The sequence below is a fragment of the Cupressus sempervirens genome, chromosome 5, assembly GCF_028749045.1.
Source record: "Cupressus sempervirens isolate cs-2001-9-10 chromosome 5, ASM2874904v1, whole genome shotgun sequence".
Taxonomy (NCBI): Eukaryota; Viridiplantae; Streptophyta; class Pinopsida; order Cupressales; family Cupressaceae; genus Cupressus; species Cupressus sempervirens.
In genome coordinates this window covers 767,459,379-767,474,994 of record NC_143122.1, presented here as the reverse complement: position 1 = coordinate 767,474,994, position 15,616 = coordinate 767,459,379, and the positions used below count along the sequence as shown (strand labels likewise).

The following is a 15,616-nucleotide window of genomic DNA, read 5'->3' as shown; positions in this document are numbered from 1 at the left end:
GACAGAATCTTACAATGGTATCTGAGCTTCCATGCAAAGTGTTTGACATAATGTCAAACATCCAAAATTGAAGTTACCCATTGGGGTTATTACAATGACATCAGAGCATTGCATGTATGCCAACTGTTTGGGTGAATATGTTGAGTGATTGTACAAAGTCGGAAGTTAAAACATATTGGGGTTCTTACAGTAGTAACAGAGCATTGCATGTATGTCAATTATTTGAGTAAATGTGTTGAGTGAAAGTACGAATTGGAAGTTAGAACCTATCGAGGTTCCTACAATGGTATCAAAGTGGTTTCCTGCCATGTTGCTGGGCTTGGAAATCATTGAGCTCCCACAATTGATACTGGAGTAACCTACACTCTAATTTATGTTTTAGTATGGATAAAATATTAAAATGAAGTCTATGCAAGAGATCATGCCACAGCTCATGCAGGCCTTTCAAAACTATGATAAGAATTTAACAAGATTTCTTCAACATCCAGAAATTTAAATCCTTTTTTTTCCAAGAAAGAGGAAACAAACACTAATAAAAATAATGTTATCAGCACAAAGGAGATAATGGAAAAGAAAGAGAGTTTTTAGGAGAATGTTGACATTATTAGCGCTCAAGAAGTTGTTATCAGTCACAATAAAGATTCTGTTCTACGACAGTAGCCCTTTGCTTGAGCGTAATAATGGTGTTGACATCATGGTAAGTGCAGAAGATTTTGTAGGAGTCATCTTGAGTATTGACACAAAAGAAGGATTGTCAAATGCGAAGATTGTTTGGGAAATATGACCTATAACATATCTGATTTACATGACAGCAGTGAGGTTCCTTTGCATCAGCATGAGATAATAACTATTTCACATGAGGATGATGGTTTTATGGATTTGTCAAAGGCAAATACTCAAAGTTTGGGTATTTTTGATGCCTTGTGTGAAGAGTATTGATGCCACTACAAGTCTGATCTTTCAAATCAGACCATAGAAAATGAATCGGGAAATTCAGTTATTGGCAATGAGTCCCAAGGTCATTACAAGTATTTGCCATGGGGGATGCCCCAGTACTCTCATGCGTTCAAGAGACTTCTAGGGGTCCCATACATGATGTTTCATAATTGCTTTGAAAGTCCCCAAAAAAATGGGATGTCCTCCAAGTTCCTACATCCAAGGGATTCCCCTATCCCAAAAACATTGGCATTGGGGACATTGGGACATGTCTCTGTGGAACATTGCAAGTAAGATAAAAATCAATAGTCAAAAGTCAAAAATTTACCTAAGATAAATATCTTAGACAAATATAATAGACATTCCTAATCAATATAAATGATTTTTCGACATTAGTAATATAGTTTCAACTATTCCTCAATATTCTATAAGTAAAAATCCACCTCTCTTAAGTAAGAATGGTTTACTTGGTATTTGTTGCATCTAAGTGATGCTCATAAGGGGAAAGTCCTAGGCCTCTCAAGTGGTCACTCACCCCAATAATAGTCTGCCTTGAGCATCAAGAGTTCTACTTAGCTCTTTTGATTTAATAATTTTGTTGTTTCCATTACATACAACACATAAGTATGATTTCTTGTTATTTGTAATGTCCCCATTTTTGCCAACTTTGGAGTTTGAGCGATTAGTCTATTATTGTGATCCTCGTAGCCTAATATTTGTGAATAGAGAGTCTTTTGAGGCAGTGGCTTGGCTTGGGGGGTCTTGTCTTCTCCACAATTCAGTAAGCTATAGGTTGGTCTTTGTTTGGCTTAAATTGGACTACGTTTGGGCTTAGGTTTGTGTACTTAATATTTGTGGTAAGTCAAGTATTGATTGAGATGGACCTTTTCTATTTTTGGAAAGTATATTTGGTCACATGGAAAAATAATAGGTGTGACTGCTACTTCAAACGGCATATTTAAATGATAAATATTTTGGGAGTTATTATATTTTTAATGGCCAAATTATTATCAAATACTTAAATGGCTTATTATAAAGTTATACTTTAACTTTATAATTCACTTAAGTTGAGAGTTGAGTCATCATTGGAAGGGGCCATTTATTACATGCCTAAGCCAAGTATTAAATATTTAAAAGTGATGTTGTGTTGGAAAGTTTCAAGAGTTGGCTTCTTTTGGAAAACTTTCACAATTTCTTAAGTTGTTCTTTTTTGAAACTTTTCTCAACAAAGCATTATAAATATGAGCTCATTTCATTGGAAAAAGCGCGCTTGAATATTTATTTGTTTTTGTTGCCTTTTTGGCTTTTCTGAATCTGAAGTTTTGTGCCCTTGCTGAAGTATAAGGGTTTGGTGATCTGGTTTGGAGACTGATTCTCCTTGATTCATTAGTGCAATTTCAACTGAGGTATTGCAATTGTTATTTTCCCTTCTGTCTTTACTGTGGCTGGGAATATTTGATTGGTTTGGAAGTTGTCTCTCCTACTATATTTTTTGTGGCTAAGGAGAAGTCTGTTGAAGGTGTTAATGACTGAGGATTTATATTTCAAAATCTGCAATCTCGGTTGGAAAGGATTATTGAGCAGTTATGGGCTGTCGTTCTCAGCCTGTGGTAGGCTGGAGTTTATTTGGGTATCCCTTCTTTATTACAGACCTGCATTAATCTGCTAGGGGTCTGTATACTGCTGTTTGGGGCCTGCATTGGAGTTTAATAGACCTGCAACTTGGTTATAGAGGCCTGCAATTCAGGAGATAACTGTAAAAGACAAGGCTAACTTTCCAGTTACATGTTATCAGGTTCTTCACTCCATCATATTTTAGTATCTGTAATTTCCAATTATCTTTGCCGTGACTGTAATCAGATTTACATTTCAATAAAGTGGCTATTAAATTAAGGAATTGGTGCAACTGAGTTTGTTGATAACAGCTAGTCTCAATATTGGTACTCGCTGAATTTATTGCTTACAAAGTTATTGCACATATTATGAATTTAGTATATTAAAAATCATAAATCCAAACCACAAGTGAGGTTTATCATTTATGTTAGTGCTTTGAGTTGCTTGTCAAATGTTTGACAAAATGACAAACCATTGAATGTTGAAAGAAATAAATGTTTGATTAAGCTATAACCAGATAGGGGTTATTACAATAGTATCCGAGTGGTTTCTTGCCAGCCTGTAGGAATTGGGCTCAATTATTATTTTGATCGGTGCTTACTTCTAAGATTGTCAGATTGATTTTGTGATTGGTATCAATGACATGGATGGTGACAAGAGATTCATTCCAGGTAGATATTATACTCAAGAGGGCGTACTTCTCAACCAAGGGATGGAGAATCTAAGATACAAGGTATTGTGAAACTGTTGGATGTGCTAGCGAATGAGCTTAATCAAAATCACAAGCAAATGACCCAACTGATTTCAAATCCAAAATTTGTGCAAAGCTTGGTATCATTTTTTTTAAGAGAGAAATGTGATGATACAGTTGCAGCTACAGATGTGCAGCACATTCTTATGAGACACCACATGAGTTGGGCAAAATAGAGGTGTAATGTAATGAGAATTCATGTTAGGTTGAGTCGGATGATGCAATTGTTGGCATGAGTACCCAGGATCATGTATTTGATGGCGATGCAGTAATAGTGGAGGTAGGCCCATGCAAGGATTCTGTCATATCAACAACCACTTTTGTGCCAATTAAGCCATCTACCGAGGAGTTTAGCTGTATACATGTGGTTGTAGATGTGTACTCTGATGATAGTACACGTTATTTTTTATGAGGTGAGTGATGCAAAGACAAAGTTTATGTTATACTACTAATCAACACAGTGTTGATGTTCACTTTGCGAACAATCCTATGTTCAACATGGATGCAACATTGTCTTATGACAATCCCGTTTTTGAGATTGATGTTGACCACTCACTTGAGTGGAGTTAGGCTCAGTTTTCACCATCTACAAATTCGATTCAATTCTCTATTGCGGTAGTTGGTGATGTCCCTATGTCCACAGATTTTGATGTGGCTGAACCTATTATTGATACAGTTGGCATGAGTGCATATGGTTCTCTTGTAGCTACATCTCGTGTGGGAGTTGATGATCAGGATTCCAGTCCAGTATATATTATGTGGGTGGTGACTGGGAAGAAAAGTATGTTGAGATTTCCTATGAAGTGTCTTCTGGTGATATGCTAACTCCTACATCGTCAACACAAGTTTTGGGTGCTATACTACAAGGGATGTTGATGGTTTTGATGATATTGGCATGCAATTGGTTCAATGTTGACAGGGATGCCACGTACTTCTTCATTTGGGATCCAAGTGGAGGTTGGAGTTTACTACGTTGTCGGATTGCTCGAGGACAAGCAATCTCAAGGACGGAGGACTGTAATGTCCCCATTTTTGCCAGCTTGGAGTTTGAAAGATTAGCCTACTATTGTGATCTTAATAGGCTAATTATTGTGAATAGAGGGTCTTCTGAGGCAGTGGCTTGGCTTGGGAGAGTCTTATCTTCTCCACAATTCAGTAAGCTACAGGTTGGTCTTCGTTTGGCTCAAATTGGAGTTCGTTTGGGCTTAGATTTGTATACTTAATATTTTTGGTAAGTCAACTGTTGATTGAGATGGACCCTTTCTATTTTTGGAAAGTGCATTTGACCATATGATGAAATTATAGGTGTGACTCCTATTTCAGACGACATATTTAAATGATGAATATTTTGGGAGTTATTATATTTTTAGTGCCCAAATTATTATTAAATTAATTAAAAGGCTTATTATAAAATTATACTTTAACTTTATAATTTCACTTGAGGGTTGAGTCGTCATTGGAAGGGGCCATTTATTATGTATCTAAGCCAAGCATTAAATATTTAAAGTGATGTTGTGTTGGAAAGTTTCAAGAGCTGAGTTCTTTTGGGAAACTTTCACAGTTTTTAAAGTTGAGTTCTTTTGGAAACTCTTCTCAACAAAGCATTATAAATATGAGCTAATTTCATTGGAAAAAGCACACTTGAATATTTATTCACTTTTGTTGCCATTGTGGCTTTTCTGAGTCTGAAGTTTTGTGCCCTTGCTGAAGTATAAGGGTTTGGTGATCTGGTTTGGAGACTGATTCTCTTTGATTCATCAGTGCAATTGCTGCTGAGCTATTGCAATTGTTATTTTGCCTTCTGTCTTTACTGTGGTTGGGAATATTTAATTGGTTTGGAAGTTGTCTCTCCTGCTGTATTTTATGTGGCTAAGGAAAAATCTGTTGAAGGTAATTTATTTTTCATAATCTGCAATCTCAGTTAGGGAGGATTATTGAGCAGTTATGGGCTGTCGTTTTCAGCCTGTGGTAGCGGCTGGAATTAATTTCAGGCTGCCTTCATTATTACAGACCTGTGTTAATCTGCTAGGGGTCTGTATAGTGCTGTTTGGGGCCTGCATTGGAGTTCAATAGACCTGCAATCTGATCCTGAGGGCATGCAACTTGGTTATAGAGGCCTGTGATTGAGGAGATAACTGTAAAAGACAAGGCAAACTTTCAGTTGCATATTATCAGGTTCTTCACTCCAACATATTTTATTATTTGTAATTTCCAGTTGTCTTTGCCATGACTGTAATCAGATTTACATTGAAATAAAGTGGCTCTTAAATTAATGAATTGGTGCAACTGAGTTTGTTAATAACAGCTACGCTCAATATTGGTACTCACCAAATTTATTGCTTTCAAAGTTATTGCACATATTATGAATTTAGTATACTAAAATTCATAAATCCAAACTACAGTTGAGGTTTATCATTTATGTCAATTCTTTAAGTTGCTTGTTAAATGGTTTGACAAAATGACAAACCATTGAATTGTGAAAGAAATAAATGTTTGATTAAGCTATAACCAAATAAAGGTTATTACATTATTCCATTACGTAAATTTGAGTCAATCTACATTAACCCATATTTCATTCAATTGTGTTTCATTATAAGCCATCTATCACAAGGAAAAATGGTCCTCTTGACACCCATTGTATCTAGTTGATTGTCATAAGGTTGAAGCACCAAACTCGTCAAGAGGTTGACCAATCCCGAGACTACTAATTCCAAATGCATCTAACAATGAAATTTACTCCATAATCAAACCCACTTAGCTTGATAAACCTGTTTGCAAAACCTTCATGAAGGATTATACCTTATAAAACTTTCACTGTGGAGCTCCCTAGCCACTTCATTTTAATACGATCAATATTATTAGAATGTATCATGATTTAATATGACATTTTAGAATTCAACTAAATAGTTTCAACTTCAAGAACCCATTTCTCATGAGCAACAATGGTGCAGCACTCATTGCATTTTGGTGATGCTCACAAAAGTGAAGCCCCAAGGCTTCACAATAAATCATCTAACCCAATAACACTCCAGCTCATGGAATTTCCCCAACAATAATAACCATTTAGCTCAGTACACCATTCTCAAGCATGTATTTTTTGAATTTTCCTTATGAACCATCAATTGCAATGCTTTTTAGTTATTTCAATTTTATAAACTGGATTTAAGACAAAACTTGAAAGCACATACCAGTCAACTGTTCAGAAATTATCATTTCACGCTCATGACTCCGTTCATTCAATATTTGCCTCATCTTCTTAAGGTCTTCAGTTCTAGACTTGGCGGAAGACAGTGACTCTGCATTGGCCACCCATTCTTGATTTTTGCTTTCATTCACTGCAAAACAAAAAAAGTCACAAACCAAAACGCCTTAGAATGCTTTCCTCATTAATACAAAATGGAATTCTATTATCTCAGTTCAATTTATATTTGTAACTACACTCCATATTAAATAAAAGGTGTATCAAAGAAAACTTTGAAGGATCTGCATGGGAATAAGAGAAAATAAAGATTTCATTCTGTGTCATGCTAAAAGTCCTTGAGAAACAACTGAGGCCCCAACACAAGACCTATAAAGTGAAGATTATGAATAACTAAAACTGGGATCCAAAAACACCACCGGTCTCTTTATCCTTATTTATGGCATAGATCTTTCAAATATGGAGACAAACCTAGATTAGCATTGGCAGTAACATTCCCAAGACAAGAAACTAAAAGAAAGACTCAATGTCACACGAACATATAATACAAATCTCTAAACATTTATCCTTTCATGAAATATAGAATCTTAGCATATCAGGCAACAAGCTTTTAAAGGGAAACTGATGAGAAAATAAGTATAATATCAAGGTTGTAGCACCAATCTAGTTTAACAGATTAGTCACCTCAAGAGAACATCCAAATCAAATAACATTCTATAAAATAATAAATCCCATGCACCTAAATGTAAAGTTGAATGGCTAGCCACCTTAGGCTAGCATCCAAATCAAGTAACGTTTTATAAAATCCAAGCACCTTATAGGCTCATACCAAATAAAAGATAAAATTCAAAGACCTTTTGGTAATTAAAAACATTAGATGGCATCCAAAGTGAATTCTAGAATGTGTCAACAACATAATGATAAATGGTTTTTGATAAGGTTTCGAGACATAATATGCCCAAAAGAAATCAACTTATGAACTCTCAATGACATTTTGTGCAGCTGGAAGACAAAAAAATTGGAGATCCTAGATGCTTTCATATTACTGCAGGCCAAAGAAAAGCCTCAGGAATGCTCAGGATTCTGGACTTAACGAGTTTTAAGGCCTGATAGTCAATAGTCCATAATAATATGAGTGAGTGTTTCTGGTTGTAACAGTGTAAGATTTTCCGTTGATCAGAAACACTCATTAGTTTTGAGACCCTCAAGTGAACTTGAAATGGCAAATGTAAGGAGTTTGATGACATCTGAATGCATTTGGTAAACTAAAAACTAGGCATCTCAAGTAAGCAGGTGGCAACTGAAATCACTCGTTGTGCCTCAAGTAGGCACCATATTATGTCTCACTTCCTCAAACAGTCTATAAGAAGTAGATCTAACTTGAAAGCTATATCCATGGGGGACAAATACTACTTCAAACTCACACAAATTGGACATTATTCCTCTCCAATATCATTTCTAAATGTGTTGTGGTAGCTTTCAATGAAACAAGACTTGCTGAGCTAATTAATTTAGGGCAAAAAAAAGTACATTTTCACTATCAGCTTTAAATATGTTCTCTTTAAGGAAATTCACAGAAATGATTCGACCAAAGGAATCATGACTCTGCTTTATCTGTTTTTATGGTTAATTGGTAGGAGTCTCATGGTTAATCCCAAAATTATCTGAAAGGATTTAAATAGAGAAATAAAAAAGACTCAATATGAAAAATACACAACACCAGATTTATCCTGGTTCACCACAATAGTGGCTACGTCCATACTGCAGAGTATTGGATTAATATGTAAAAAGATGAATACAAATGAGCAGGAGCAGCATATAAAAAGGCTCCAATAATATTACATATGAAAGGTCTCATGAAACCAAGAGACACGCTTATTGGAGGGGAAAAAAAAGTGATTGTTGGCCTTCACAATATCAACAAACTCCCACCTAAAGGACAACCAATGCTGCAACTGATCACCCAATACCCTGCTAAAAGAATGATCTATCTTTTCTTCACAAGCCCAAGAGAAGTTCTAGCACATTCGAACTTCTCTTTGGCAACAACCTTCGTGAATATATCAGCCGAATTGATCTTGGTGTCAATCTTGACAACTTTCAACTTGCCCTCTTCGACTGCATGACGAACAAAGTGAGCATGAGTGTCAATGTGCTTGGAGCGACGTTGTGATGAGTGATTGTGTGCCATGAAGATCGCACTATGACTGTCACAAAACAGATTATATTCACTTTGATGAACTTTCAAGTCACCAAGTAACTGTTGAAGCCAAATCATTTCCCTTGCACCTTCAGAAAGAGCTAAGTATTCAACCTCAGCTGAAGAAAGAGCAATGCAATGTTGCAACCATGAAGCCCAACTGATCACAACTCCAGCAAATGTGAAGGTATAACCAATGGTAGACCTTCGTTTATCCAAGTCTCCGGCAAGATCAGAATCAGTGTAACCTTGTAGCTGAACTTTGTTTCCGCCAAAACATAAGACATAATCTGAAGTGTCTTTTAGATACCTTAGTATCCATTTGACAACTTCCCAATGAGCTTTTCCGGGATTGCTCATGAACCTGCTCACAACTCCCACTGCATGAGCAATATCGGGGCGAGTAGAAACCATAGCATACATAATGCTACCAATTGCTGATTTGTAGGGAATTTTCTCCATAAATTCTTTTTCTTCCTGTGTTTTTGGACATAGTTCAAAACTTAATCGAAAGTGACCAGCAAGAGGAATAGGAGTTAGTTTTGCATCAGCCATGCCAAATCTTTCAACAACTTTGTCAATGTATTGTTTTTGAGACAAGGTGATTTCCCTCTTTTTCCTATCCCTTGTGATTGTCATGCCAAGAATCTTTTTGGCCGCCCCTAAGTCTTTCATTGCAAATTTGCTTGCCAATTTTTGCTTCAACTCATTAACTATTCTTTTGTTTGTGCCAGCTACCAACATGTCATTGACATAAAGAAGAAGGATGACAAACTCACCACTCGGAAGTTTTTTGAAGTAGACACATGGGTCTAATTCATATCTTGTGAAATTATGCTCAATCATGAAGCGATCAAATTTTACATACCACTATCTTGGGGCTTGTTTGAGGCCATTCAAGCTCCGATTCAATCTGCAATAAAGATGTTCATGTCCCTTCTTTACGAACCCTTGAGGCTGGTCCATGTAAAGTTCCTCTTCTACATCACCATGTAGGAATGCGGTTTTCACATCAAGTTGTTCTAATTCAAGATCCCACACTGCTGCTAATCCCAAAACAGTTCGAATAGTTGTCATCTTGACAACTGGTGAGAGGATTTCATTGAAATCTATTCCTTTTTCTTGATCAAATCCCTTTACCACCAATCTGGCTTTGAAGCGTTTGTTGCCTTCCGCTTCTTCTTTTAACTTGTATACCCACTTGTTCCTAAGTGGTCTTCGATTAGGTGGAAGAGATACCAAATCCCAAGTTCGATTCTTGAGTAAAGAATCCATTTCTTCATGCATCGCAGCTTGCCATTTGTCACTATTTACATCTATGAGTGCGGCTTTGTAAGTTGTTGGCTCGGAGAATTCTGAAATCAAAATTGAAGGCTCTGCCTCTTCAGCAAATAACAACTCATAATTTGAGAATTTAGCCGGCATTCTCCTTTCTCTAGTGGATCTTCTCATTTGGGGTTCTCTATTCTCTGGTTGAACCAATTCAAATGGAGAACCAATTACTCTAGTTCATTGACTTAAATTTTGAATGCCCTCTCTACTGCTGGAGAACAGATTATCATAAGATTCATGCATAGGACTTTGGCCATTGATGCCAGTTGGATTTGTGGCCTCTGTATTTCCTTTTGGCAAAGAGAACAGATTACATGGATCCCATGAGACTCCTCTCTAGATTGATCCATGCCTCCTGCAGTATTACTTTGTGGAGTAGAGCACAACAACCTACGGGGACTTTCACCCTTCCAACTACGAGTATTTAAGAAAACGTCTGTCGCCTGTGGATTAACAGGCCCATGCCCAAAGCGGGTGTTAATATGACTATTAAAATGATTTACTTCTGCAACTTTGATTGGTTCCTGCGTATTAACTTGTGCAACCTCCGAATTAATATGTGCAACCTGCGGATTAGTATGTGCAACTTGTAGATTAAAAGGATTTATATCATGCAGTTTGTGTTCCAATGTTCCCTGCAAATCCACTTGCCCGAGCCCAAAGCGGGTATTATAAGGTGCATTTTCAATATGATTATAATTGCCCTACGTATTAACTACAAAATTTGAAACAGCTTTGACACCTTGTGCATTAACATCCTGCAGATTAGCTTCTACAACATGCGGATTAATTTGCATACCCTGCGGATTGACTGCTACACCCTATGAATTGACTTCTGCTACCTGCGTCCGTGGATTAGAATTGAATTTGGGAATGTATTTACTGCCAGCACTATATCGCGAGTTGAATTTGATAGTGTCTTCATTGTCTACACTATGTCGTGCATATTCACCTGCATCGCATATCATATCTGTAGAGTGTTTTGTTGACTGTGGGTGTATGCGGTTGGAGGATTGATCACCAATCACATGAAACATTTGACTTCCCTCAATACCGTGAACAGAGTCTTCAGGGCTAAGGTGGTGTACATTGCTATTTTGTGTGACATCCTCATAGTGAGGGAAGGCTTGATCTCTTATGCTGAGATTAGGATCATTGTTACTATCGGTATTCTCTAATTCAACTGATTGGGATAAGGAGGGAATTGGAGCTAGGACAGAGATGGGACTATATGGGATGGGATTAGGTACTATTTGTGGATTCAAGCCAACATTCCTTTGTGCAAAGATTGGCACAAATTCTTTTTTCAGACATTTCCTGAGAATGCAATGCTGGAAATGTTTTTTCATTGAAGACAACGTCTCTGCTTCTAATAATTTTCTTATCAGCTAGACTCCAAAGTCTGAAGCCAAACTAATCCTCTCCATATCCAACGAATATGCAAGGCTCGGATTTAGGATCCAATTTGCTTCTTTTCTCTTTGGGCACATGTACAAAGGCCTGACAACCAAAAACTTTAAGATGAGAGTATGAAATTCTTCTACCTTGCCATTCCTCTTCCAGAATTCCGAAGTTCAACCTTGAAGAAGGACTTCGATTAATGAGATATACGGCTGTATTACATGCCTCAGCCTAGAATTCTTTTCCCAAACATGCATTTGAAAGCATACACCAAGCTTTCTCTTCCTATTGAGTCTTTCCGCTGACCCATTTTCTTGAGGGGTGTAGGGTACAACTTTCACCCTACGAATACTATTATCTGCACAATAATTGTCGAACTCCAGCGAACAAAACTCACCTCTATTATCCGTTTTTAAACATTTGATCTTATGGCCCCTTTGGTTTTCAACAAGAGCTTTGAAAACTTTAAACTTAGAAAAAACTTCAGATTTATTTGCCATCATTTATATCCATACTTTCCTAGTACAATCATCAAGGAAAGTAACAAAAAAATTTGCACCTCCTAAAGAGCTTACCTCAACCGAATCAAAGACATCCGAGTGTGCAAGTTCCAATGGTTTTTCCTTGAGATTATGTCCATCTTTCAAGAAGCTGACCCGCTTTTACTTTCCGTAAAGGCAATGTTCACAAAATTCCAAATTTGCTGATTGGAGACCAGGAAGTTGATCCCTTTTGAGCATTATCTCAAGGCCTTTTTTGCTCATGTGGCCTGATCTTTGATGCCAAAGTGCTGCATAGCTGCCCATGACTATCATAGCAGCCCCTATTTCAGTAGGCTTCTCAAGAAGATAAAGATTACCAACTTTGTTTCCCTTGGCAATTATTCTCGAACCCTTGGTAACTTTCCAAGTATCTGGATGTAAGGTTGGATAATATCCTTGTGCAAAGAGTTGACTGACGGAAATCAGATTTCGCTTTAATTTGGGAACATGGTGAACATCTTTTAACAACCATTGCCCTCCCTCTTCCAGTGGTAACAAAATGTCACCTTTGCCAACTATTTCGCAGGATTTGTTGTCTCCTAGAAATACCTCTCCAAATTGACCTTCATGGTAGTTTGTGAAACAATCCGTACATGAAGTAGCATGGAAAGAAGCTCCGGAATCTATCACCCAAGAATCTAATTTTGTTTCACTTGTAGAAAGAACTAAAGTGCTTTCATCTTTCTCATAGGCTGTATTTGCTTCCATGTTTCTTAGATTTTCTTGTGCTTTCTTGTAAGCCCGACAATTTCTCTTTGTGTGGCCAGGCTTACCACAAAACCAGCATTCTCCATTCCTACCTCTTGACCTTGAACGATTGGGTGACTTTGATCTTCGCTGATTGTAATTATTATTTCCTCTATGATGGCTTCTTCCTCTTCTCTAGGTGCTGACCATAGTGAGAGCATTACCAAATGAGGAGTCTTTGTTACTCCTTCTCATGTCTTCACTTAATAAAGTGGCAACAACTTCGTCGTAGGCCAGCTTTGACTTCGTAGAGTTTGAAGTACTTACAGCTGTAACTATGGGATCCCAACTATCAAGTAAAGAACATAACAAGATGATGGCTTTGGCTTCATTATCTTGAGTCATACCAATCGAGCTTGCTTGACATAGTAGGGTATTCAAATCATTTATATGATTGGACATCGCAGTCCCTTCCTTCATTTTTAGTTTGTAGAGTTTCTTCATAATGAAGATTTTGTTTGCAGCCGACGCCGTTTGATACATATTCTGAAGTTTGTCCCAAACTTCTTTCATTGACTTCTCATTTGAGACATTGAACAAGACGTTTTTCGCTAGCAAAAGAAAAATGGATGCCATCGCCTTCTCATCCATCTTTTGCCAATCTTCATTAGACATTGTAGCCAATTTCTTAGACTTTCCTTCAATTGTGAGTGCTAAGTCTTGCTTAACCAGCAAAGAGCGCATCTGCACCTTCCACAGGCTATAATTCTTGCTTGTAAATTTCTCTATTTTCATATCCTCCATCATTTCGAAAAAATTCAACACCGATTTTCCAATCTGCACACCTAATGCTCTAATACCAATTGAAAGGATTTAAACAGAGAAATAAAAAAGACTCAATACGAAAAATACGCAACACCAGATTTATCCTGGTTCACCACAATAGTGGCTATGTCCAGACTGCAGAGTATTGGATTAATATGTAAAAAGATGAATACAAATGAGCAGGAGCAGCATATAAAAAGGCTCCAATAATATTACATATGAAAGGTCTCAGGACACCAAGAGACACGCTTATTGGAGGGAAGAAACAAGTGACCATTGGCCTTCACAATATCAACATTATCAATTTGAAAACAGCAATACCATGGGAGCTGATTATGCATTTCGGATATGCCTAGCTACTGAAACAGTGAAATGTGAAGAATAAGTATTACACTGAAATTCACAAAAACTTTGCAGTCGGACTAAGGAATGGCCTCGTAGAGAAGATTGCTGAATCGATTTTATTGTTCAGTTCACTGCAGAAAAACTGTCCAGCAGTGTCACGGGAATAAATAGAATCTTGAGAAATTATTCACTAACTTTGATTTCTGTAAATCTTGTCAATTTTAATAGTTTCATCTTAATTCAAAATAAGCCCTAACATCTCTCGAAGCACCCGTTGATGCCTTGAATCCATTGCAAAACCTTATTTTGTATTCGAAGACCTAAGGAGTGATTACTATACCAAATCTTCCCAAGCCTAGCACGCAGTTTCATCCTCCACCTTCTAAGATATGTGAAGACCTGGCATCATGCTGGAATTGAGCACTGATGTACTGTGTAACAGCCAGCTAAATTGACTGGTGGAATAAATAACATATTAAAATTTATTCGCCAATTATATGCAAATTCTGATAATGTATTCCAGTGTTTCGTATGACTCGGGTAAATAGAGGTTTTAAGGGAATGCAACGAAAATTATAATTCAATAGATCTGACAAATTTCCAAAACCCAGGATAGAGGGAAATAAAAAGAAATTCATACGTCAACTAGATTACAGTAAAGAAACAGAATGATAAACGGACTCCGTATTACGAATTTGACTTACCCGCTTTAGTGCGAAGATAAGTCTCGTCCAGTTTGCGAAAATGGGCTTCAAGTTCTTCTACCTTTCCTGTGAAAGGTGCAAAAGGAAAAGAAAGATCTCGTCAAATATACCGTGTTGACTATGAGAATTGAACTCGTGAACACCGGTCTGCCAGTCAATTCTTGGCAAACTTAATGTACGCATGTCAAACCGAGTAGCTAATGCACTGTTTCTGTATTTTGCTTTTATCCTAAAGAATCAACGAAATGTAGAGGTTAAAAGAGAAAAACAACCTTGCGAATGCGCGATGTCTCGCGCTTTAGATTTACATTGTTCCAATGAATGGATCGAGGTGGACTCCCAGGAATCTATGCCTCGACCCACTTCTTCCATGTCTTTGTAAATCCTCTGATGATCCATTTTCGATCGATGAAAAAGTAATGATTATACAGTTTGGAGTGCAAGTTTCACAAATTATATGGCTGAATCTCGGCCCATTATCACATTATTCTCCGTTGACACATTTTGAATTTTGTAAGCGGAGGGAACAGCAAATTTTGTAAATTTTTCGTAATGAAGTTAAAAGTGAAAATGAAAAAAAATTAGAGAGAGAATTAATGGACAAAAGGGTGGGTTTTCATAAGCTGTAATATTTAGTAATTTAATATAGCAAGTTGAGATTACGGAAAAAAAATTGATTAAAAACTTTAAAATATCACATGAAGTGGTCAAAAAGGTTTCACGTGGTTGAGCAATTAAAAATTATTATTATAAAAAAATAGGATTAGATATTCATTTTCTATTACAAATAGGAGATTTATTATTAATGAAAGAACTTAGGATCCTTTGGTTGCAGGCGTAGGAATTGAGAATTAGAATAGAAAAATTGAATGAGAATGGAGAATGAAGAATAGGAATGGAAAAATGCAATCCAATTTTGTTTATCCCTTGTTTGGTTATGCAAGCTTAAATTGGAATAGGGTTAACTTGCAATCGGCGCCATTTGAAAATATTTTTGAAGATGCAATCGGCGCCATTGGAAAATCGTTGAAATATTTGAAAATATTGAAAACAAAGTTCCAGCGCTCACCCCAGGTCAAA

General features: G+C 36.9%; 1 protein-coding gene across 2 annotated transcripts in view; it reads right to left on the bottom strand.

Annotated features, from left to right (window-relative positions):
• LOC149558157 (kinetochore protein SPC25 homolog) overlaps positions 1-15,045 on the bottom strand; it is a 97,641-nt gene extending 82,596 nt beyond the window's left edge. The window contains exons 1-3 of one of the 2 annotated variants that reach the window (XM_089832518.1): positions 14,809-15,045; positions 14,537-14,602; positions 6,490-6,636 (exon numbers count right to left, since the gene is read on the bottom strand). In XM_089832518.1, coding sequence (XP_089688644.1) covers positions 6,490-6,636; positions 14,537-14,602; positions 14,809-14,935 — 340 coding nt within the window. In that variant the 5' untranslated portion in view covers positions 14,936-15,045. The remainder of the gene's footprint in view (positions 1-6,489; positions 6,637-14,536; positions 14,603-14,808) is intronic. The other variant, XM_089832519.1, reaches the window with a different exon arrangement.
• Between the last annotated feature and the right edge of the window lie 571 nt (positions 15,046-15,616).